This window comes from Neopsephotus bourkii, unplaced genomic scaffold, assembly GCF_033783945.1.
Source record: "Neopsephotus bourkii isolate Nb327-2 ecotype Australia unplaced genomic scaffold, CSIRO-AGI_Nbou_v1 NB_196, whole genome shotgun sequence".
Lineage (NCBI taxonomy): Eukaryota > Metazoa > Chordata > Aves > Psittaciformes > Psittacidae > Neopsephotus > Neopsephotus bourkii.
Genome location: NW_026900709.1, coordinates 17,025,836 through 17,051,632, shown reverse-complemented (window position 1 = coordinate 17,051,632; position 25,797 = coordinate 17,025,836). Strand labels below are relative to the sequence as shown.

General features: G+C 40.9%; 1 protein-coding gene across 3 annotated transcripts in view; it reads right to left on the bottom strand.

The window, feature by feature from the left end:
- Positions 1–25,147, bottom strand: part of SEC24C (SEC24 homolog C, COPII coat complex component) — a 36,830-nt gene extending 11,683 nt beyond the window's left edge. The window contains exons 1-11 of one of the 3 annotated variants that reach the window (XM_061344191.1): positions 25,004–25,147; positions 15,860–16,062; positions 12,707–12,793; positions 10,335–10,455; positions 9,213–9,391; positions 8,814–9,020; positions 7,592–7,722; positions 6,257–6,325; positions 4,514–4,625; positions 3,535–3,662; positions 8–146 (exon numbers count right to left, since the gene is read on the bottom strand). In XM_061344191.1, the coding sequence (XP_061200175.1) occupies positions 8–146; positions 3,535–3,662; positions 4,514–4,625; positions 6,257–6,325; positions 7,592–7,722; positions 8,814–9,020; positions 9,213–9,391; positions 10,335–10,455; positions 12,707–12,793; positions 15,860–16,034 (1,348 nt within the window). In that variant the 5' untranslated portion in view covers positions 16,035–16,062; positions 25,004–25,147. The remainder of the gene's footprint in view (positions 1–7; positions 147–3,534; positions 3,663–4,513; positions 4,626–6,256; positions 6,326–7,591; positions 7,723–8,813; positions 9,021–9,212; positions 9,392–10,334; positions 10,456–12,706; positions 12,794–15,859; positions 16,063–25,003) is intronic. The other 2 variants (XM_061344192.1, XM_061344193.1) reach the window with 2 other exon arrangements.
- Between the last annotated feature and the right edge of the window lie 650 nt (positions 25,148–25,797).

The window sequence follows — 25,797 nt, the reverse complement described above, 5'->3', positions numbered from 1 at the left end:
ACCTTACCCTCAGTGACACAGCTGCAGAAACAACACTGGAACCTCCTTCCACCCTCAATGAATTGCATAAAAGGGCACATGTAAGCCTTGCACCTATTACAGCGCACAGGACCGGATTCTCCATGGTCTACCAAATAAGGAAGGGTCTGTGGAATCAGGGGAAAAAAGAAAAAAAAGAAAGGTCACATGATGATGAGAAGGAAGTGACCACACATACTGCAGAGCTTAAAATTACCTTCCTGTACATTGCATATGATCTAGCATTTTGGCAGCTGTGGGAGAGAGCACAGGGGGTGGGGAAGCCCAAGCACCTATTTTGTAAATGCTTTTCAACTCAAGCTCCAGCACAGCAGTTCTTTGTGGGCTGCAGTCATTAATGGGCTATCCCACTCAGATACAAACAAGTACTTCTTCACTGTGAGTGAGTGCACAAGCTGTCTGGCTGGGTTTAAACCACGACAACCGGAAAATAAAGGGTTAACAGTGCGCCTGCTCGCTTAAGCAGTCGCTGTGCTTGATGAAGCAGAACCGTAGGAGTTAAAGTTGCTAGAATGGTGAAGCAGAATTGTAGGAGTTACAGCTACTAGGCAGAATTGTAGTAGATAAGATTCATAGCTTAATATTTAAGACATTCTTGTTCAAATAGTATCTTTAGAGAGAAAAGGAACAAAAGATAGCCAGAGTAACAAAATTTACAAACTTGACAAGTTTCTACTTTAAGATACATAAAACCGGCTTGTACTGAACCTGAGGTTTGGACAGGAGCTGAAACCCTACTGAGTCTGCATGAAGGCAAGAGGTTACTTGCGGTGATGAAGAGGAACCACAGACCTTCATCCTAACGACCCCCTAACGATCACCACCAGGAGGCACTGCGCAGGTGCACCAATGGGACAAATGCCAGAAAACTAATTACAATACTAGACGGGAATAGGTTTTGCATATGTATTAGGCGTGAAGCAATCTCATGTTTAGGTAATTATTATATGTAATATAAACAAAATGAGTGGCAAAGGGGGCACACATGCTTTTGGAGGAGAAGCCCCCACGTGCCTCAGCACTGAATAAAGCATACCTACTTTACAACTCTAATGAGTTGTGGAGTCAATCCGCGTATCACTTTCACATGGTGCTGCACTACTTTGCATAGTGGCCTGCTTGAGAAGCATTAGCTCTTGCAGGAATACCACTCCACACAGATGTATCCCACGTGAACAGAAAAGACAGAAGCCATGCAAAGAATGGCTGTGATAACCTCATGGGAGTGAGCAAACAATTTACATTTCACCACAGGCTGGGTGTTTTAAAAGAAACTCTTCACCTCTTTGCATTTTCTCCTTGTAAAAAAGCAAGCTTATTGACAAAACAGAAGCCAGTCATTGCATTCCAGATACTCCAGAACTTAGAGCATCCGGACCACCTCAGAAATAATTTCAGCTGTAAGACTTATTTTTGAAGTACATCTCAGAATTGTTACACAGCAATACCGTTTTTGAACTATTACTGATAATATATTGGTTTTGCAGCCAAAGATGAATAAGATGCTTAGCAACTTCTGATTCTTCTCAGCCTCAGAACAAACAGGTAGCACTTTAAAATGATAAAGACAGAACTCACAAAAGCTACAAGCAGCATTCACAGTTAAAAGCACCATACCTAAGAATGTAGCTCAAAAGAAAGTTTAACTAATTACTCCAAAATTTCTGCACTAAAGGCGTCCAGTCTGAATTCTCTCTGTCACCCTAAGTCTCTGATCATGTTTAAGAGACAACATACTCATTGGGCAGGAGCTGAACAAATGCCCTGGTCACTTTCTTCCTCTTCATGCCACTGATGTGTCACAGCTCTCACTTAACCCCACTAATCAATTATTGACAATACACTGGTTTGCAGCCAGTGTTTCTCAGCACCTATCGCCCAGGCTGACCTCCTCAGAGGAAACAAAATTTTAAGTTTTCTAACTGCCAGGCAATGTTGGTATTGTACTTTGACACAATAAGCTTTTTTCCTCAGCCTCTCCCCAGTAACACGCATGCAATCACTACAGGGGTGCTGAAAACATGCAGTGATATGCGTAACTTCTCACTACCTACCTACTTCCAGAGGGCACAGAGATACTTCTTTCTGAAGCCTCAGACTTTGCTTTCATAACTGTGCATTAACATTGGACAGAAGTCCTGTATCTGGCAACCAAGCGCTGAATTTTTATATGTTCTAGATTTACCTGAATGCTGTCTTTTCATGAGACATTTATCCGCTTGTCACTGATATGTTAAGCTCCAGCTCTCTTTACAGTCTTACTGTTCTGAACAGCTGAGCCTTCATCTGCTAGAAGGGCCCTTTCACAGGGAGTCTGACCTTGCCATAAAGAACTTTCCACTTCCAGAAGCCGACTGGTCTCCAGGGAAATTTTCTAATCCTGGATCCTACCCTTGTTTTTTCTGGCTATCACAAATGTTTGTTCAAAGCATAAAAACACCAGAAGACCTAACAACTAGCTGTTTGTAAAGCTTCTCTAAAAATGTGCACCTCCATAAGCCTCTGTGTTTTCAAATAAGACCATATTCTCCTTGTGTCTCCTTGTAAACTCCGGCCACAATACAGCAATACAAGAATTAACTTTGTAACTCAGTTTTATCACAAACCAGTTTTCAAAATCCAAGCCACAGTTTACTTGCATTAACAAAACACAACAGGCAAAAAAAAAACAAACAAAAAAAAAAAAAAAAAGAAAAGCTTAAAAGCCCAGAGAATACCCTTTGCTTAGCAGATGCTGAAGTTAAACTTTACAGGACAGAGAAACTGCAAACATACCCAAATTTAACAAGCATATTTGTCTTTATGTCACTGTTCCAAGCAGGCTAACAGTACACAGTAGCCAGGGTATTTAAAATACTTAACAAAAGTTCTAGCTCTAATATTCTTGAAGCTGTCATGTTCTCAGCAGCCAGGGTAAAAGGCTAGATAACCACACACTACACCTAAAAGGAAATAAGTGCTGCACAGAGGAAGAGCAGATTTACAAGTGAAGGTCAGCAGTGCCCAGTACTCAGTCTTGTATTGTCATCCCACACAGTGCTGTGCCTGTACACACACATTAGACAGCTTAACCAGTGCTGCTTGATACATTCTCATTCAATTACACAAAGTCCTAGAAGAGACTTAACGTCAGTGATTAGTAACCATTCAAATACTTTAGGTCAAGAAAGAAATCGAGATTAACCGGAAGTGTACGCATTTGTAACCATCCTAGTGTTCTGGTTATGTGGTCACAGTGCTTAACAGTTACTGCCAAAAAAAGCCAGAATTATCATGGATAATTTCTAATGACAGAAATCCTAAACAGTTTGAACATGTCATTCGTCTGCCTTACAGATCTCTACCACACACTCGCGGAAGAATCAGTGTTTTATCTAGTCTTCATCACCTAAACAGTCCTTCTCAACATATCTGTTAAAGTTGGCATCCAATAGCATTCTCTTGATGAGTTCAAAGTGCATACACTGCCTATGAAACTCTGCATATGGTTCTGACCTCCTCTGGGCGTAGAGTTGCCAACGGTTTTATGACAGCAGCTAGAGGAACTTGAGACTGTTTGGCCATATCTGAGGTGCAGGGAATATTGTAAGATGTGCATCTTATGTAGCGGGGGCTTGCGTTACCTGAGGAACAAAGGGAAAAAACACATAATTTTCAGTACAAGTCAAGTTTATATTCAAGAACAGAAACAGAGAAAGTCTTTGTGGCTAAAACACAACTGAGGGGAAGATCTTACTGAAGCAATACATTTTAATCTATGCAAGACTTGAATTTCAAACAAAATGCTCCTTTATGATTAGCTACATATAATAACTCAAACCTTATAATAACTCAGACCTTAACTCAAAACAAATGAACTTGGATTTACATCAAGTTGAACCTTAAAAAGGCATTCATGTCATTGTTTACAGACTAAACCATACTACAGGCAGAAAACTGAATTACATTTCGACTGCTCAATTTTGTAATTTTGGCTGAAGAGTAAAGCATTTGATTGTAGAATTGGATTCTGAAGTTTTGAAGGAGCTTTAAATAAAAGATAAAAAAATAGGAAATTAAAAAATGAAATATCCTTTCTCTATGAAGCCCATGGACCAACTGACATCCCACTCAATTTAAAAACAAATATAGTTCCCAATCCAATCCAAACAATTTTGCTGTAAATTTCAGTTAACTGCAGTTGATATAGCTCTAAAGAAGAAATTTAATTTGTTGCTTTCTGATGATACCCCTGGTAGTGCTGGTCCCATACATCTGCTTTGGAAAACATTTTTTACTTGCAAATCAGTTATTAGCTACCAAACAATCAGAAGATTCTAAATTGAGATCAAATCAACACAAGACTCGAAATCAAGCTTCTGCTGACAAAAACCACATCTGAATCATTCTTCAAACTTTTCCTTTTAAGACTTTTACTGTCACTGATTCTTTGGTGTTCATGTTTTGTTTGTTTAGGAAGACAAAAATATTTTACCTTGATCCTTGACCAAGAAATCTGTAGTAACAAGAGGTGGGACCTGCCCTCTCACTCCAGTGACAAATGGTTCTGACCCACAGTTATTTCTGTCATCTTCAATCACTTGAATCTATGATGGAATACACAACATTAATATTTGGAGGCCTGGTTTCAAAGCATGGTAGAATATAAAATTTGTATCTGTAAGGCATAAAAGGGGACCTGAGACAAACATTACTACCTCTAAAAATAGGAAGTCTAAAGCAAGTAAGTTTTGTCAAGCAGTCACCTCTCAGTTTGATTTCAACTAACACTGAATGACTAACAATAACTTGTAAATAATTGTAAATAAGAAGTTGTAAGTAGTGTTTTCCCCCAAGAATTTTGAGTAGTAGCACATTTTGTGTTTTAAGGCCTTTTCTGAACTCATAAAAGCCAAACACAGATCAAGAGAGGAATTTTTGGTAGTATTCCCCCTTATAGTGTCTTAGCCAAATTAAAATTAGAAGCTTCTGTAAGCCTGAACTTCTACAGATAATCTGCCTTTTCCACTGTTTTCATGGCATGTATTTATTTCTAACCACTGTAACTCCAACCTAAAGATAGGTGCTTGCAAGCTCAGGTGGAAGTCCTCTTTACTTCCTGGTGCAAATAATGCTTAAGATAATGGAAACACATTAAACAATTTTAGTTGACTGAAGTATCTACTGACCTTTGTGAAAGAACAGACAACTGTGGTTATACACAGTTTTAACTACATTTCCATACTGGTGCTTGAATGAAAGCATTAAAGCTATCAGTCATTCTTCTGATCTTATTTTGCCTTATCAAACACACATGTCTTTGCTTAAACTGAAATGCAGAAGTTTGCATGGCAGACCTTCTACCCTCTCACTAAGGGTTCCAAGTTGTCAGCAGAAAGTCTCCCATAGCATCAGACAGTGACTACTCTAGGACAAATCTAGTTCCATTTCAAAAGTCTACAGACTGACACTGGTGATCTCAATGCTTGTACCTGTTATAAGACCAAATTGGACTAAATGAGGAAGTGATACAAGGGTAACAAAGTCAAAGTCAAATGTGGTGTGGGTTTTCTCCCCCACCTTCCAATCCAAAAGGTAGCTGCTTTGTTCTTTCTTGAGGTGAGATACTCTACACATAAGCATTAAATTTTCAAATTCAAAATGTAATGGTTATGTATGAGCACAGATAATGACAGAATGTTTATAGCTCCCCATGCCTTATATTAATCTACTAGAAGATTTGTGTCAAGAATTAACATCAAAACAGCTCATCTGCAAATTTCAAACTTCAAGGCAGTAGCCCAGTACTGGTATATCAGCATGACATATCAAATTCTGCTCAAAACTCACAGAAAACATTGTTACAAAGGCTCATGCTGTGTGTATGTTAAGATGAGGAGCACACTGTATAGACAATTATACTGATGGCTTACACTGAAATGCCAGTTGGAATCTGATGAAGATATTCTAAAGATCAGACAAAGTGGAGGGGAGGCATTCTTCATGATCTGTTTCTGAAACATTCTGCTTTCTATTGCCTCACCATTCATCAGAGAAGAGAAGATTTTAACAACCTTTTGTGGTGCAGTGTTACTCATTTTGATAAGGCAAGCAGAAGACAGCAAGGAAAGGGTAAAGGATTAATGATGGAGGGTTAGTGAGGTGCAGTTCAGGTTTCAGGCATGCACAGATGTTCACCAACATACAAACTACAATTACATACATATACAGCACTTACTGGACTAGGAATTGCATCTGGGTCTATTCTGTGCCTGGGTTTCTGCTGGGGTGGCAGCTCATTAAGTTGCTTATTTTTTAAATAAGAAAATGAAGAGTGCCACAAAAAAAAAACCAAAACAATAAACAAAAGACAAAGAGAAAAAAGAAGAGAATAATAAACCAAAAAGTAACAGTGTTACTTCTTTCTACCCAAACCTGTAGCACTAGAAGTATCATGCAACAGGAAACATCAGCTTCTGCAGCATAGACTGATTCCAAAACCAGCCTCGCCAAGGCTTGAGCTCCAAACACGCTGCTAACAGAGGCAGTGACTCATATGCTTATTTTGGTTAGAAATTGGGGATTTATGCTTTAAGTACATGCTAAAATGAAGGCAACTGACACAAGGCATTTGAGATCTCATTTAGTGGAAGAGAAGAGAAGCAGACAACCAATTAAAGACTTCTTACATTCTGTGAAAAAAATATGGTCACAAACTTTACATAAACTTGGAGTCTAAACAGAGAATATTTTCTGAATACAAATAACTTCTGAACAGCACCAGTCCAGATCTAAGACGTAACTCAAAGACTAAATTATTATTATAGTTTTGAAGCAAACACTGTAAGCACTGCCCTGGAAAAGTTCCCTGTTATCAAATGACTGTGGCCTTCTGAGCCAATAACAGAACAGCATCGGCAGCAGTAGAAGAAATGGCACAGTAGACCAGCAGGAATACTACTGTCAGGCTTAATATTACTCATCATTGCTAACCACTATGTATCACTGCTTGTCCTTTCTTGAACCTCTGTTCTGAAAGATAATCCCAGTTTGAGAAGTTGTCCATATTTGACTCAAGTTGTGTCATGACTTAATGACCAAATAACCGGATAGCCTGTTTTTTTGACAAGTTATAGGAAAAAGAAATGAAAAATGCTAGGCATCTCCTACTAACTGTACTTTAAAGGTGAACCATAGATAGTCACCTCAAAACCTGAAATCGGTTCACCATGGTAAGCCATTAAGTGAGAATCCAGAAATGGAGAAACAAGCTTAATCAAAGCCCTCAAGGATTCTCAAAATGTAACATAGCACAGAAAAAGACCTGAGGAAGTAGAGCATTCATTTGCATATGCAGCACCTTTCTTTAGTCAGCAAGAAAAAAATATCGCTTCTTGGATCATTCATAACAAAAGACTGAAGCCGGATATACAAAAAAAAAAAAAGCAAGCAGGAGAACAGACTGATGTTCATTGGAACGAGAAACTTGTTTTCAGCTTTGGTCTTTGTCAGTTCTGTTTTATGTAAAAATACTATGGAAGAGTTCACACTGGTAAAAACAAAGTAAGCTTACAGGGCTAGGAATGGAATCTGGATCCAAGCGTTTGGGTGGAGGTGGTGGTCCAGGCTGCCTTCCATAATTTGGTGCTCCTGGATAGGCTGCTCCATAGTTTGGTTGAGGACCCCTCACCTGCCCAAAGGAACCTTTACAAGAAAAGAACAGCAAAATCAAACAGTGGCCAATACCAGTAATTTCGTTATTTGGCACTTCCCACTTTTCCTGTCGTTGTCAAAAAACCAAGCAAGTCACATGTTTTTCAGTTAATTAGGATTAAACACACTTACCAGTGTTTTGGGTTAGACCTGCACATCTCTATCAATGATCCAGTAAACTGATGGAGACAGTCCTCCTTAAAACCACACTTAAGGAAACACAAGGTTTTAGACTAACATAACTATTTTTAGAATAATATGACTACAATATGCATTAAGATCATGCACTATGGACATTTAAGTTAAATTGCAGAACTGCCTATCAGAAAATAAACACGGAACTGCCAAATAAGCTAGCAGATGACCCATAATTCCTCAAAATAAAGGTATGCAAGGAGTTTTCTCAGACAGTTTTGGCTTGCCTGAAATTAGAGTAGTAAGTTAATGTGTGATTAATCTATTTCATTTTGTAACTACCTGAAGTTATTTCATATTACTTTAGACAATTTCTTGCAGTTATGGAATACACCATGATATAATGCATTAGTGTTTCTACAGTTCATTGCGATTTGCACAGATATTTGTAAGTAATCTACCTGGCCAGTTGTGCAAAACTGCATGGGGAATGGATTCTCAGTCCTCAGGCCTGCACATTATTCCTTTATCCTAGCTATCTGTAAATGTTATTGATTAAAAATCAGCCAAAACCATTTATAATTCAGAAAGCTTAACTGATACTACTTACAAGCACAAACAAAATATGAAAGGTTCTACAAACGAAATGTCATAATAAAATTCTGATCACAAACCCCTGTAGTATTACAGCACTCACTACTAAATGACTTTTTAGCCAGGTACGCTAGGATTTCTTCAGTTACATTAAACTGATCGAAATCTGTATGACAAACATCTTAAAATGACACATCCTATTGTTTGTCTTGGATTTGTCTTTTACACATGAGCACAGGGAAACACTGAAATACCACCAAAAGTCCACAAGTAACAAAACGGAAATCCAGTTCTCAGTTTGCCGTACACAGAGAGCACGTATAGTGTACAATTTCTAGAGCAGGAATACTCACCGTTCTGCTGCATTTGGTATCCTGGCTGAGGAGGATGAGTCGGAGGAGGGGGTCCATGGAGGCCACTCATGGGAGGCCCAGGCTGTGGCCCTGACATAGATGTTGGAGGTGGTGGTGAGAATACATGATTAGGCTGGGACGCTGGTGGTCCAGCAGCTGTCTGCCCAGGCAGTGGTGGGCCTGGCATGGTAGGTGGCCTTGGGGCACCTGTGGTAGAAAGGAAAGAGGAAGGTCCAAACACTGCAGAAGAGGGAGAAAACTATTTAAAATAGCAAATATCAACACCCAGAGAATTCCAATCATCATATGGTAATGAATCATTGACAAGAGCAAATCTTTTATGAAATTACCAGCATAACTGAAAAGCAATAACATATTTCTGCAGCCAGGAAACCTCACCATATCCTAGTCCAGCTGGGGGAGGAGCAGAGGCTGCAATAGTGCCAATTGTCATCCCTGCCATGTGATTGCTGAGCTGCTGTACACTGGCTGGGGGTGGACCATATTGCTGGAACGTAGGTGTCTGGGTGACAGGCATGGATGCTGAGCCTGGCAGATACGGCTGAGAAGCAGGTGGCCTGAGAAGGAAGATGAGAAACGTCACTGGATTCCCCATTATACAAGCAGTTACAACTCTCTGTGCTTTAGAAACACTAGCTGAGTCTCAGTTATTTACATGAAGCACTCTAGCTCAGCTTTGGAAAAATAATTACATATCCTGCGTGGACTTCAATCCATTTCATTAAAAAAAAATAATATTCTGTTCTTAAAATACAAATCCTACATTTATAGCATTTTTTGTTAATTCCATTTTAGTTATAGCAACAAAACAGAAATACTGCCATGGAGGCTACAGGTGAGCAACAGTAAGACCTGCACAGTTATGTAAGAATGCTCTGTTGCTTTAAGGATTTCAAGACTGTGCTGACAGTGCTGAGCTTAAGCAGAGGGAAGCAAAAACCAATCACCTTACCCAAAACCAGTAATCAGAATGAAGCAGTGAGGGCTGCTGCTACTTTCACCACAAAGGTAATGCCAATATCTTTCTGGAGAAGAGCTTTACATGAAGATAGCTCAGGGGTCCGTAATGGACAGGAAAGGACCCAGAACCAATGCTAAGGAATTACTCAGTAATAACAAATAGCAACATGCTCTGGACAGAGATCAATTTACACTACCAAAGAATCAAATACTATGGCAGTGTGGATGCAATTGTTTTAAAAGAAGACAGACTATGAGAATCACAAAATTCTTTATGGGAAAATGACTACCACAAAGAAAGTCTTTGGAGAAGTGGTTTTGATCAGTCACTGACATCTACTCATTTCCTTCCAGAAGTTTTTAATCTGCAGAGATTCTTATTGTCTAATACCCCTATGACAAAACATTGTTCTAAAACAGTAAGTCAGCAATACAGAAAGTCAGCATCTACCACAGTAAAAACAACGTATGTAATTTGGTTTAGGTCCTAAAAGATCTAGATCTAGCACAGGTCTACCAAGGCATGCCTTTATTATGTACCTCTGCATCGGGGCTGCTGAGGTTGGAATCCCATTTTGCACATCTCCCTGTCCAAATGGACTGTATGTCAAGTGATCAGAAGGAAGAGATGCTCCAGATGTTGAAGGGGCTCTTAATGAGCCTACAGACATAAGGGGAAAAAAAAATAAAAAATCAATAAAAAAAATCACAACACAGAAGCAAGGGCTCGAACCATGAAAAATCCCAGAAATAAAAAGAAGTGCAGAAACAGTTTAGCAGTGGCAAAACTGCAGTATCAAAACTCCACAAGCAACAAATAATTTATACAACTATACTAGAAGTAGCAATACTAAAGCACAATTTTTTAGCCAGTCTCACTAGTCACCATCTTCATACAAACCAAGCAGAAAATGTTTATTGTGGAGGGTCTTCAATCGGTAACTTCATCTTCTGATGAAGGTTATCTTGGAGGGGGAAGAATTTAATACCTTACTGACAAGTCCAATTATTTTTATCCAGACCAAGGAGAGTATTCACATGGAACCTAACGTTTTTTACAGCTCAGTTTTCCCTTCTTGGAAGGTCAGCAGATCATGTGAGCAGATTCAGAAAATTACATCTAGTTGCTCATTAATGGGGGCCACCACTGTTCTTCCCCAGCTCTTGAGGCTGGAGGCTAACATGAATACTTTCTCATCTTTCAGACTGAGCTGGTTTAGTCACAGTTCAAACGTATTTGCCACAAAACCAAGTCTTCATGCTTTCCACAGACCACACAATGCTGGATACAATACCAGCAGACCAACCACAGTGTCTACCTCCAAAAAAGAGATTCTAAACTTCCATTTTAATATTATTAAGTCAAAAAGATGATAATTAGAACCACATGACCATTCCTGCTAACCACAAGAGAATGTATTTAATGTATGGGGTATCATTAAATACAGATGACTAAACAATGTAAACTTCCCCATGAGACCAAGGCAGCACATACACACTGTTGTGTACCTCTGACTGGCATGACAAGTTTAAAAGGGACTCTGAAACTTTGTTGTGATGAACCATTATGAAACAGGAAGTCAGAGGGGCCATTTCTCAATTCTGCAGTGTAATTTATACACCAAAGCATGAGGTTTCAATTTATACATTTTAATCTTATCTGTTACATGTAAATTCTTAGTAAGCTTGCGGACGTAAACTCAAGGAATGAATTAAACAGACCTTGTATGAATAACCAGTGATTTCTTGGAGCTTTTTTATTACAAAACCTCCTCCTGTTCGAGACATAGCATTTTAATTTTTTTCAGAGATACTTATTATCCTTATGTACCTTCATCACATTAAACCTTATATTTTCTAAACTACTGTTACAGCACCTTTGTCTTACCATTTCTCTGGCTAAGCATTTCCTGATCTCTTAACTATTTGTATGTTGTGTGGTATTTCTATTTCTGAATGTCTCTTGTGATACCCTTTCAGTTAACTTGGTATACTTTCACCTGTTTTGGAATCTCTTTCCTTTCATAGTACATGTAAACTGTTTGGCATTGTTACCTTCTGTCTCTGAAAGCATAATTTAATTAATGGTGGGATCCTACACATTTTTTTATATTAACTTTCCCCCGAACTTTAACAGATACACAATTTGACAAATACATGCTTACTTCAGAAAAAGCTCCTGAAAAGTCTTGCCCACAGACTTTAAGATTTTGCCCCAGTTCTGACTCCCTACTCATCTAAGCAAATTGATGCTGTTGGAAATAGCTCTTCTGAAATACCACTAGTTGGAAAGAAAGAAAAGTACAATGATTTCTTGCAGTGCTCCTTACATTTTGATTGCTACCTTTGCAAAAGTATTTCTTTCTTTAAGCCACAACTTTTGAAATCATAATCATTCCTAACATATACTTGGTTTCTATGCTAAAGCCAAGGAGACTAAAGACTTCCTTTTTCCCCTTAAATGAAAGCACAAGTTACAAAAATCTCATGACCGCCAGTAACAACCTCCTGGTGCTGAGGAAGAATTTTCATTTCTTCATTGCATGTTACCATTTCTAACCTCATGTTTTAGTCCTCTCTCAAGTGGGAGGCTGCCTTCTTTTAAACTAAGGATTCACCCTGACAGAACCTAAACAGGCCAATTCAGGTTTTGAAATCAGTCTTCAGAAAACATTAGTCACAAGTCAGGTTTTATCTATGAATCTGCAGGCATAAGGGATTTCTACTAGGATTATTTCTTCATATCCCATTTATGTATTTGGAGTGCTGCCTACAAATTGACTGGGAAGTGTCCCACCCACCTCTGCCTGAATAATCAGGTATCCACACCTTTGAGATAAATATCCATATTAAATAGGAACTTTGCACAAAAGAAGCAGCACAAGCACTCTCACGAAAAGAACACCATTTACCTATGAAATTAGGAGCAAGAGAAGAAGTGTCAGAGTTGACAGAAACAGGAGAGCCCTTCGAAGGGAACCCCAAGGAAGGAAAGTAACCTGGAAAGACAGAATACACCAGTGAATCAAGCCTCAGAGAAGCACCAAGAGACGGTGTTTCCAATGCTAAAGACAGTTTGCAGTACAGAAAACATCATATGCATAAAATCCAAACCACGTTTACCACATAATTCCTTAAGCTATACTCCCTCTCACTCTTCTACCAAGCATAACATGTATTACCAACACAGTTCATATATTAATACAAGTGTTAACAGTATTGTAAACTGAGTCCATGTAAAACAATCCAGAAGCAGCCTAATTGTGACTGGTATTCAGGTAACTGTGTTTGCACTTTCAACTGCATGATCTCATTAGAAAGAAACCGTTCAAAGGAAGGTGGTGAGAAATTGTCCTGGTTCTTTCAGTGTTCTCACAGAAAGAAGCAGCTATTTTCAGCTATCAGCACAGTACTCCACTTCTGGTCCCAAGCAAGACTAGCATCACTGGCACAGCATTCCCATATTTCCATTGGTGAGAGCTAGAGTTTGTCACATAAATCAGATACAAAGGACTCCCTGATTGAGGATGGCATCTGCTACCAACACTTATTCCACTCAGTCCTCCAGGCTATTTTGTTGTTGTTTTTAAAATAAATCCCTAAGACAACTACTTAGAGATCACAGATTAACATTGGCAGTTTTCCTTTTACCACTCAGTGTTCCCTAAATTGCTGTCACTCTAGCGCCTCCAAAAATAATTCTCTTCTCTCTACAGTATGCAGCTACAACAGGTCTTTCTACAACGACCTGCAATAAACATAACATGTTGGAGATGGAGGTAGAAAAAATAACTGTTAATATCTTCAGTACCATCGGTATGCTTTCTCTGATAATGCATTGTTTGCCACTCTCTTCTTCTTGGCTATCCTATTCAGCAGCCATTAACAGGTCAACTTCTGGCTGTTCTGCTAGTGCTCCAAATTTTACATTCCTTCTTTCTAAAGACAGGAATCCTGGATTTACAGTAACAGTCCAAAATGCACAATGTGACAACTGAGATTCCCTTAACACAGTCTGCTACACCTGGGAAGGATGGTCTCAGAAACAGATGGAAGAAAAATCTCCACAAACCATGGGTGATGTTAGCCTGATTCATCAATAAATGACATGAGATACTACTTAAGAGTAGAGCAATACGTTTTTGTTGTCCAAATGAGGCCACCTAGTTGCCCTCAGTGTCACAATACCTTTCAATCGTTGGCGCAAACAAAATCTGCACTTTTAATCTGCATAAGTTCACATACCAAGCTTTCTAGGTATGTTCTTACTGAGCTGTCATAACCACATTTCTGCTGTTCTAAAATTAAAAAAAGCAAACCAGAAATAATTCAGAAGGAAGAAAGTTAATTCCCTTAAAAATAATTGCTTTTCAGATTTGTAGAGCCTGAAAGTTGTTGAAGGACCTGATAGAAGATGCCCATCAGTTTCTTTTCACAAACACCCTAAACATTCTTCGCACTGCTAACAGCCAAAACCTGCTTTCTATAAACAGTTGCACTGATGAAACTTTTCCAACAAATCCACAGTCATCTTTGTCCTTCTTGAATCTCCTCTCCCTCACTGAAACAAGTCCAATTTTTCCCCGTTCCTTCTATGGAACAGGAAACACTAGTAAGTCAATGCCTACATTGAGCAGCCAAACAGCACTCAATGGCTGTACCCTGCCTCTGTCTTCCCAGCAGGCAGGGTTTCTTTCCTCTGCCCAGTACGGATTTTCGTTACTTTCATAGGAATGTAAATCCTCCATGAAATTAGTTCACAACTCATAGATTAAAAGTGCTGTTGTAAGAGATTCATTGAGAGGATGGAAGGAAGAGGATTAAGGAAAGAAAAGGAAGATGGAGCAACTGAATGATCTATTTTTTAGCACACCATGCTAATTCTTCTACTTCATTACCATGCTAACTTCAGACAGAAAAACCCAACAGAGTAATTATTCAGCTCCCAACTTTCAGGCTCCCACTTCTGTTAATTGCAAGACAACTATAGGCACTTTGATTGTTCTGTCCTTCTCACCAATTTTTAAGATTCAAGAAGTTGGGAAAAAAATAAATAAATAAATAAATAAAAAAATCAAGATGTACCTGGAGGGGAGAACAATACAGAGACCATTAGTATGATTAGCATATTACTCAACTTCCCCTCAATACCAATCTGAAGTCAAAACAAACACTTCAAAGTGAAAGTGCTTATTCTGGTAGATTTGAATTCATTCACCTGATTTTGAAAGGCAGAAATACTCCTACTCAGCGCATAGTACTTTCTCCTCCACATGTCAGATGTTAATGTCACTATGAATCTCCCAAAGCGCTTCAAATACTCAGAAACAAAGACTCCAAAAGTTCTTTAGTAATTTTAAATTAGCCTTTATTTTGAAGACAGGTAAGAAAAGTTAAAACGACTTTGTTTGGTGGCTTTTTGGGTTTTTTTTTGTGGTTGTTTGGGATTTCTATTTATTGTTGTTATTTAGTTTTAAATAAACAAATTCAACAAGCCATATGACCCTGCAGAACCAGGGAAACTCCAGAACACATTAGCTTAGAATCATACAACCATAGCTTGCCACATGTTCACAAACTTTCTATTGATTTTAAAGGCATTTGAGAATACAGCTCCAAATATGCTTCCTGCCTAGAGTTGTATGTCTAGATCTTTCACAATGGCATGGAGAACTTTCTTTAATAGTAATGTAAGGGAGTCTCAATTATAAATCTTTTACAGTCACTACCTGCTGCCCCTCAATGCAACCTCATCAGGAAGATTGTTCTAGTCGGGTGCTTCAGTATCATGGGGGAGGGCCATGCAATAAAAATAAAAGGCAGGCTGTGCTTCTCAACATGTCAATTTTATGAGCTATTAAAAGAAGTGTGAAAGAAGTGGACAAATGACAGAACAGCAACCTCATAATGTACAGGAGGAACATGAGTTTTAACATCACGTAAGATATATACAGAAGGAATAATAATTGCTGACACAAAAGAGAGAGTAATAATAAGTATACAGAAGAAATCCCCCCCACACAACAATTCAAGTTATCAATCATTAAGTTTTGCCTGAGAATTACCTTGTGGAGGGGCTGGCTGTTGATATCCTGGCATCGGACCATTATAAGCTCCATACTGCAATTGAGGAACCCCTGGCAATGGCTGTCCTCCGTAGGCAGGCTGCTGGTATCCCTGATATCCAGGCTGAGGTCGCCCGTAAGGAGGCCCTGTGTGAGCTGGCTGGTTTACACTCATTGTATTCACATCCCCAAACTAATCTCACCTGCAAAAAGCGGGGGAAAGATGACTTTTAGCAGACATAAAACCAAACTGGCCAACTTCTCTACTGGTTTTACAGGAATAAGAGCTCCCAAGACCCTAGGGAAGGTGAAACATTAATGGTAATATACACTCGCACAGCATGATTTTCAAGTAAGATAAATGCTTTAAAAGAGGTAGTTAGAAAACAGTATTTTAAGAAACTAGATTTTCTAATAAACTTATTCACTGCTTCATCCTGGCTAGACTTGTGATCATCATCGCAGGCAAATCTTACAATACCATGGTACCAAGCAAGCAGGTAAGCCATAGAGCCCCTGAACTGTGGAGACCCAAGGAGATGACTTCACGGTCTACCTCTCAAGGATACTTCGCATCTCCTGTACTCCTTTGAATGCTCCATATATTACTGTTACCCGCTTCAGTAAGACTATCTACACTGACATTGTAAAGAAATGTGTGTTTATGGAATTTAAGTTTTTACTTTAAAAAAAAAATCCAGTTTATATAAAAATGCAAAGTTAAGGTAAAGGAAATAATTCATGATGCCCTGATATTTTACTCCAAACCCTATGATGAACTTGTGCATTGCAGATACATAGTGAATATTCACACAGAAGAGACATAAGCTGCAATAACCACCAGCTAGTTGAGGCAAATCCCAAGAAGGAACCTACAGCTTAACTCAAGTGGATAACAAACACCCGAGCTGTTTTGCCTATACATTGATTAGCATATGCCAACCAATGCTAAGGTTGGTTCTTCACATAACCGAAAACATGATGTCAAAAGAATTACTTCAACAACTGACACCACAGTTAAACCTACAATAACTACAGCTCTGTAAGAGCCATACACACAGAAATTCTTTCAGATCCATATATATAAAGGGAAGATATAATAAATCAGAGAGTGATGTAATTATTTAGAGAAGAAAGCTAGCATAATACACACATGACATTTAACCTCCTACAGCTGGTAAACATGACAAATGTCAATACTAAGAACACTAATGCTTATTCTGAAATTAGATATTAAACCTTATATGAAAGCAAATAAATGAAGTTTTATATTTTTAGTCTTCAAACTGTATGAAGGTAATAAGGTTTTTGTTTAGAAAAAGAACTTAAATATTTAAAGGAAATTTGTTCTAGAAACTAGCATATGTAATTTGCAACAGCTTACAACAGTGCGAGAGAATTTTTGATCATCCTGCAGTGTTTTTAAACACGATTACACAAGATACACATGATAGCAAGAGAGTAATTTCTAAAGATTCTGGTTTCCCATACTACCTTTGACTTAGTTCTGCAGAACAGTCTAACCTGAGCAGCTATGGAGCTAGGAAATACGGACTTTGGGACCTGCTCACTTCCCAAGTTCCCTTGAAGGTTAACCTCTTCCTTACCACACTGCAATCACAGACCTATCTCCAACCACCTCTTTTTCAGTGCAAACAGTAAAGGAGGAAAGTTCCTCTTGCAAAGGTGCATGGTAAAGGAAGACTGATCTACCCGCACATCTTGGAACATCTAGGCATGGCTTTCTGCCAAGGAAGGAGGTCTGCTTCCTCTTCTTTTTGCCCCTGACTGGCTTATTGAATTGCACTCACTTTGATGATCAAACACCCCCCATCACACACATGAGGAACCTGGCTTCTAGTAACTGGTCTACAAACAGCTCCTTCATCCAGTAAGAGCTGCAGGCAAAGTAACAGCATCCTGCAGGTACTTCCTGAGCTATAATCATTAAGACACTCTTCACAAGTAACACCTACAGAAATCCCTTAACAGATCTAGTGTTTGAAGAGGAATTAGCACAGGGGAGGAGACCAATCCTTAATGCTTTTTTTCTATTTTTTTTTAAGCACAATGGGGGAAGAACTCAAGCATGTACCTTGCAAACCACTTCTGACTTACTGTTGTGAGTTTATACTCAGTAAGTGATCCTACCTGATGATCTTTTACTTATCTCTTTTCATCCTTCTCATGTGAATATTGGTATTTCCCACTTGAGCAGGCAGTATCTGTTGGCTTGCTGCTCTTTGTACAATAACACTGAAACCAAGAGGTAAGCTCATTTAATGCAAGTCTTACAGAGAAAGAGAGTTTTGAGATCATTTCCTACACTTTCTATGGAAAAAGCAGCTACAGAAAGGAGATGGTTCTACCTTAGAGTTCCAACCGAGAAAGAATGGCAGATATACCTCAGACCTTTAGCTAGCCCATGTGGCAGCCTGCAGAGGCTTATCTCCACTGTAACACAAGCTCTATACTGGCAGAGGGTTAAGGGGAGAGCTGTAGAAGCAGAAGGAAATTCAAGTACAAGGCTGGTGTTGAAGCTGGGGACAAGGCTGCTTCATTATTTTGGTTGCTCAACTTGGTCTAAACTTAAGGCTAGTGGCACGCTTGCTCATCACTCATGTGGAATACCATAAAGGGCAGGGCCAAGAGTATCTACCTCTGAGAAGGTGGAAGAGAGTTGTCATTAAATGAGTCCATTTTCCTTCTCTCCCAGTACAAGTCATTTGTATCAAACAGCATTCATTTTGTCTCCACTCAAAATATACCCATGTAAACTAGAACCTGGTCACTTGAATAGATACAGGGAAAAGGAGAATTTTATGTTTTGTTTTATGACACGAAGAAAACGTAAAACCTCAAAGAATGCAATGCGTTTACCAGATAGGAAGAAGTAGAGAAAACAGGCTGTTTCACTTGATGAAAATATTGAGGATATTCCTTTGCATGTAGTAACACTGTATTAAAATATGCTGTTGAGCTGAACAGTTACAATACATAAAGCTCAAATAGGAATGACTTGTGCTATTGGGAAAACACCATGACAATTTTCCTGCGAAACATGACGCAGTCACTCCATGCTGTTTTCTATTCATAGAATCATAGAACAGTTAGGGTTGGAAAGGACCTTAAGATCATCAAGTTCCAGCCCCCTGCCATGGGCAGGGACACCTCACACTAAACCATACAACCCAAGGCTTTGTCCAACCTGGGATGGAGCATTCACAACCTCCCTGGGCAACCCATTCCAGTGCCTCACCACCCTCACAGGAAAGAACTTCCTCCTTATATCCAATCTAAACTTCCCCTGTTTAAGTTTGAACCTGTTACCCCTTGTCCTATCACTACAGTCCCTAATGAAGAGTCCCTCCCCAGCATCCTTGTAGGCCCCCTTTGGATACTGGAAGGCTGCTATGAGATCTCCATGCAGCCTTCTCTTCTCCAGGCTGAACAGCCCCAACTTTCTCAGCCTATCTTCATATGAGAGGTGCTCCAGTCCCCTGATCATCCTCATGGCCCTCCTCTGGAATTGTTCCAACAGTTCCATGTCCTTTTTATGTTGAGGACACCAGAACTGCACACAATACTCCCAAGTGAGGTCTCACGAGAGCAGAATAAAGGGGCAGGATCACCTCCTTCGACCTGCTGGTCACGCTCCTTTTGATGCAGCCCAGGATATTTCTGGGCTGCAAGTGCACACTGCCGGCTCATGTTCATTTTCTCATTGACCAGCACCCCAAGTCCTTCTCCGCAGGGCTGCTCTGAATCTCTTCTCTGCCCAGCCTGTAGCTGTATCTGGGATTGCTCCGACCAAGGTGTAGGACCTTGCACCTGGCATGGATAAACTCCATGAGGTTGGCATCAGCCCACCTCACAAGCGTGTTAAGGCCCCTCTGGATGGCATTCCTTCCCTCCAGCGTATCAACTGAACCACACAGCTTGGTGTCACTGGCAAACTTGCTGAGGGAGCACTCAATCCCACTGTCCATGTCAGCGACAAAGATGTTAAACAAGACTGGTCCCAAGACCGATCCCTGAGGGACACCACTCATTACTGCATAAAGGCAGTTTATCATAGAAGTTTTGGTCAAAATAGGTACACAGCTAAAACTCATACTGGAAAGAGAGAGAACCAGTGCTGAACAGCAGTGAATGGATGGGATAAAAATTAACAGTAATATGGGGTAGGGGGGAAGAGGTGTCTTAACTTCTACAATAGTTTCCAGAATCCTTAATATCCAAACAAAGCACACTACAGTGCAGTTTTTATGGTCTGTTAAAAGAAAAAATAAATTCACAAACACTAGTGATTCACACAAGCTTGTTTCAATCAGCAATCCTCCCAAATCATCAAAACCTGCATATTCATCATTTTTTATAGTTCGCATTCACTATTAATTCCCTTTTGAAACTGAAAAGCTTGATCTCATCAGCTCTTTATGGCTTTCTATAGGAAACACAGCAAAATTACTTTCCTTCAGAAAGATGCTAGTGCCTTTTTTACTGGTACCAAGGAAAAAAGAAGGGTGGTTTATTTGAACTTCTGGGGAGACGGATACTTAAAAATGGGGGCAAAAGACAAACCCAAACAGCAAACCAAACCACAAAAAAAAAAAAAACCAAAAAACAAAAAACAAAAACCACCCCCCAAAACAAAACAAAAAACCACAACACCAAGCCCCCCAGCCAACAGCATGGCATCCTATATTATGGTGAAACTATGAAACAGAAGGAAATGTCTACTTAATTTCTGAACACAGAAATCAAAATAATTTTCAAAAGATAGGACAAAAAGGGATAGCCTGCATCCTCAAGAAATCAGTTCAGAGTGTTACCTATAGTGCTTTTACTGCTTCCATTCTGCAGCTTTATGGAAAAGTAGCAAAGTTATGCTATTCTTATTGAAGATCTAGACTGAACAACTTCTAGCTAAGAACACTGGTCTGCAAGGCAGATGCCCCTGCTTTTGTTTCACCAACAGCCTGACTAGGTACTCTACAAGAACTTACAGAACATTTGATTCTTTTCAGATAAAAGAAACTCCTGTTTTGTTTTTTTCTACAGAAAACTCTAGAAGAGAAGCTCATATCCTGGAAGTTAAGAGACTGGTAACCACTCTGGAAGCACTCAGGTCATTATTACAAATGCCACCCATGTTTGTCCAAAACAATCCAAATGGCACTACTGACCTGGCCCCCCAAATTGGTTGTACTTTCGTGGTGTTCTATCTTTCCCCTGGGCAGAATCTCAACTTGTGACACATAGTTAGTATATTCTTCTTCTATGCATTTGGAGTCACTGCCAGAAACATCTATTTTAACAGCTCACGAGAGGCATATTGCACAGTTTTCAGAACATAAATGTTACAATCTAGTATCAGTGAAAATCCAGAAGCCAGCATGTTTTCACTGAGGACACCTTCAGGAGAAGAACGGGTGGGTTTGCTGCTAAAACTTCTTGACACGAGAGGTACTAGAGCAGATTTTTGCAGACCAGTCATTCCTGGGCTGATTCAAAAAGGTCTTTCAGGCTTCAGGACAGAAAAAACACAGTTTGCACCCAAGATGTGATCACTTCTATGTTGTTTCAAAGAAGGGCCACATTAAACCTAGTTTTGTTAGGCTGATTCATCATTTGGGCAAGGTCCTAAACAACATACAAGTTATGAGAGTAAACTGGTAAAAAAATGACACACACAAAAAAATATCTTAACGGTAGGTTTAAGCTTAGGTCAAGACTATTTCCAACCCCTGCCACCACAACCACATTTTTACTTCAGTAACACAGAATCACAGAATGGTTTGTGTTGGAAGGGACTGTAAAGATCATCTAGTTCTAAACCCCTGACATGGGAAGGGACACCTTCCACTAGACTAGATTTCTCAAAGCCCCATTCAACATGCTTTTGAACATTTCCAGGGATGGGGCACCCATCCCAGCTTCTCTGGGCAACCTGTTCCACTATCTCACCACCCTCACAGTAAAGAATTTCTTTCCAATGTTTCTAATCCAAAACTCTCTGCTAGTTTAAAGCCATCTCCCTTGTCTCATTCCTAAATGTCCCTGTTAGAAAGTCTCTCTTCAGCTTTCTCATAGGCCCGTTTAGGTACTGGAAGACTGTTACAAGGTTTCCCTGGAGCCTTCTCTTCTCCAAGCTGAACAGCCCCAACTCTCTCATCCTGTCTTCATAGGAAAGGTGCTCCAGCCCCCAGTAATCTTTGTGGCCCTCCTCTGGACTTGCTTCAGTGGGTCCACATTCTTCTTGTGCTGGGGGCTCCAAAACTGGACACAGTAGTCCATGTAGTGTCTCACGAGAGAGGAGTAGAGGGGGAGGATCACCCTGTCTCCTCGTGGGGCTGATTTACACCTCTCTCTCTGTAATAAAGGTCTATGAAAATATTTCAAACCCACTCAGTTATAGACCCTGCTTCTGGAGAGCAATCCTGGGGAGGCAGAAATTATGGAAAATGTGCCATTAACAAAATTGCAGTGAAAGATTTCTCTCTTCCTTTGCTACCTGTATATATGTGTTGCAACGTGTGAAGCCACCTGGCTCATTTCTGTGAACTTTGCACAAGTGTAATTGATTAGGAAAAGTTACAAGGATAGTTTAAAGTTTAGAGAAGAGGCCAGAAGGAAGAATGGAGGAACAGGAATATATAGAATAAGACTTAAAAATCATGTTATAGTACTAAACAAGTTTTTCTTCAAATACATTTAACACTGGACACCTTTCATTCAAAACTTCCGTACTCTTGACTTCCTCTACACAAAAATGCACCACACAAATCCCATCACTCACAAGAAACAAAAAAGCTTAGAATTAGCTTTTCGTAATGCATACTGCCCAGTTTATACTGACTTTAGTGCTTTCTATACTAACAATGGATCTTGCTGAACATATGGGAACAAGCTCTGTTTTCATAATTTATCACTAATAAAATTTTTCAGACCTAAAGAGCAAGAAAAATCTACCTCTTCTCTTCTGGGGAGACCTTGCTGCTGATCACTTTCAGTCACTCTTTGTACCTTGCCCTTCCTTTAGCCAACCATCAATTCTTTCTTGGATTTTTGACCCTCCTTCTGATTAATAAGCGTTACAGGAAGAAAATATAGTCCTACAGTAGCAGAAGAAAACATTCACAGCAGTACAAGCATCAAACGGCTCGTTAAAGGAATAATCCTTTAGACATCTGTTCACTGCTATAACTCAGCTTTCAGCCATGAAATTAGAACCTGGAGAGAATGTCACAGCGCATTAAGAAGAAATATTCCTTACATCAATGTTCACTTCACAGTCTGTCTATATCAATAAAGAAACCTGAGTGGTACAGCTTCAAGCCGAACAGGGTAGTTCCAGAAGTAAGAACCTTTTCTACACAAAAAAAGGACAGAAATGCTTATGATTCCACACATAGTGTATACACATGATTGAAGGTGAGTCTCCTCTAAAGAGAAAGGGTCTGGAGTTCTAGGCCACATGTATTTCTATCCAACCAATAACCAGAACACGTACTCTGTGAGAAGGGGGAAGGGGGTGGAAGAAAGAGGTAAAAGCTCAAGTTCCCTAAACCTACTCAGGACAACTTCATATTAATAAACATTGAAGACTTTAGGATAAACCCAGCAACAAGTAATCTCCTATTTTTGTGGTGTGAATTTGCACTGCTTGTAAACAACTACAACAAAAAGGCACTGCATACTGGGTCTCAGATGGTCATTTCTCTGAAGTTGACTAACAAGGGGTAATGGGTTAAAACTTAAACAGGGGAAGTTTAGATTGGATATAAGGAGGAAATTCTTTCCTGTTAGGGTGGCGAGGCACTGGAATAGGTTGCCCAAGGAGGTTGTGAATGCTCCATCCCTGGCAGTGCTCAAGACCAGGCTGGACGAGGCCTTGGGTGATATGGTTTAGAGCGAGGTGTCTCGGCCCATGGCAGGGGGGTTGGAACTTGATGATCTTAAGGTCCTTTCCACCCCTAACTATTCTATGATTCTATGATCCCTCTAACAGGAAAGGATTTATAAATATTTTTATGGAACTATCACATTAATGGCTAAAATTCAACACTGAGTACCGAAGTGAAAAAAAAACAACAAAAAAAAATCAGTATTTTAACATGATATTACAAATATTAACTCTAGTGGAAGACTTCTGATGAAGGTGTAAGTACTTCACCTACATTTCAGCAACCATTTCCGTCAGCTAGTACGTTTACATAGAACTTCGACTACAGTGTGACAGCTACCAGAGGCCTAGTTTGTATGGTTTTGCAAAGTGTCTTTGATAAAGACTTAAGACACCATATGCACATACTTAAAAACACTGAAGTACCTCCCGAGAATAAGAAGAAATGAAACTAACCTTTATTCTACTCCAAAGACCATTGCTCGAAAGAGTCAAAGCAAACTCCAACAATACAAACCAAACATGTTTAAAGCATCACCTACATGGAAAACAAGAATCCATCCACTTTTCCCAAAACTACATTTATAATTTGGTCATGTCGCCTCCATTCCTTTCCTTCTTTCTTTTTCAACGACACAGACAGACAATCCCTAATTTTTACTACTAAACTCAATCTCCCTGCGGGACGACCATCCTTTGCAAGCCTCGAATGAATGGGAGCTTGAACAGCTCGACACATACACTGGGGTAAGGATTCGCGGATTACAAGAGACTGGGGACGCTGCAGAGGCAGTATGCGCCTCACCGCGCACCCGGGCCGAAAACAAGCGCTCAGCTATACAAGCGGGTGCGACGGCCGGACTCGTAGTCCCCGCAACTCCCCGCACCATACTTGGACGCCGGATGGTCCCCTCCAGGCACTGCAGGACGAGGCCCCGCCGACAGCCGGCTCCGACCCCACTGGGCCGAACGGGGCCGCTAGCGATAAGAGGCGCCCCCACCCACATTACTGAGGAAGACCCGGGCCCCTGCAAAGGCCGGGCGTGGCGCGTAGGCACGGCAGGCCCGACGTACTACCCGGCTGGGCGCCACCAGGCCTCATCTCCTTGGCGTGGAACGAAGCGACGGCAGCGCCTCAGACTCGGGCCGCGGCCGGGCCGCCGCACCAGCCAGCACCGGGTACCTCCGCGGCCGCCACCAGCAAAGCCAATCACCCTCCGCAGAGCCTCACTCACCGCCGCTGCCCACCTCTCCCGGCGCTGCTGCTCGACCCGCTTCCGGTTTCCGACACCGCCGCTCCCCCGCCCGCTGCCTGCCACGTCTACACTCCCCGCCAACCCCCGGCCGCCACCGCGCCCCACCCAGTGGGGCCCGGATGCGGCGCAGGCGCCGTGCGCCGCGACCGCGGGCGTTGACGTGGGTCCGGGAGCGCACGCCAGCAGCGGCGTTCCTCAGTCTTGACGGAGGGCTTTGCGCGCCGCTCCGTTGGCGGGCGGTTGTCCGGAAGTGCCGGGCGCCAGCAGTCGGGGGTTCCAACCGCCGCCCCGACAGCGGTTGTTGTCGGGGCGCGGAGGCCGCAGCCGCCTTCGCACTTCCCTCGGGCGCCGGGCAGCGCAGGGAGAAGGCTGTTGAGGGGCTGCTGTGGCTGTGGTGGGGGCAGAGTCCTCACGTCGATTGCATAGTCCGAGAACCCGGGATCCGGCGCTGCTCAGCCTCAGCCCGTGCTAAGCAGGGTGCCCTTGGCTGCTTGTCCCGTCAGCGGCCTCCGAAAAAACACGACTTGGGAGCACACGGAGCCAGTTTCGCAATGTGGTGGGGGAGTTGTGCTCTACCTAGTGGTGGTTGTTCCTATGTGCTCAGCAGCACCATGCAGTGGCACTGGGTGAGCAGTTGAGTAGGCAGCCAAACAAAATTGCGTCCTATGGATGTTGCAGTACAAAGGTATACCACAGAGATCTGTAAGATACTTACTAGTCACTGAGAACTAAGCACATGCAGAATAAGGAAGAGTTTGTGCTCGGGATCTTAA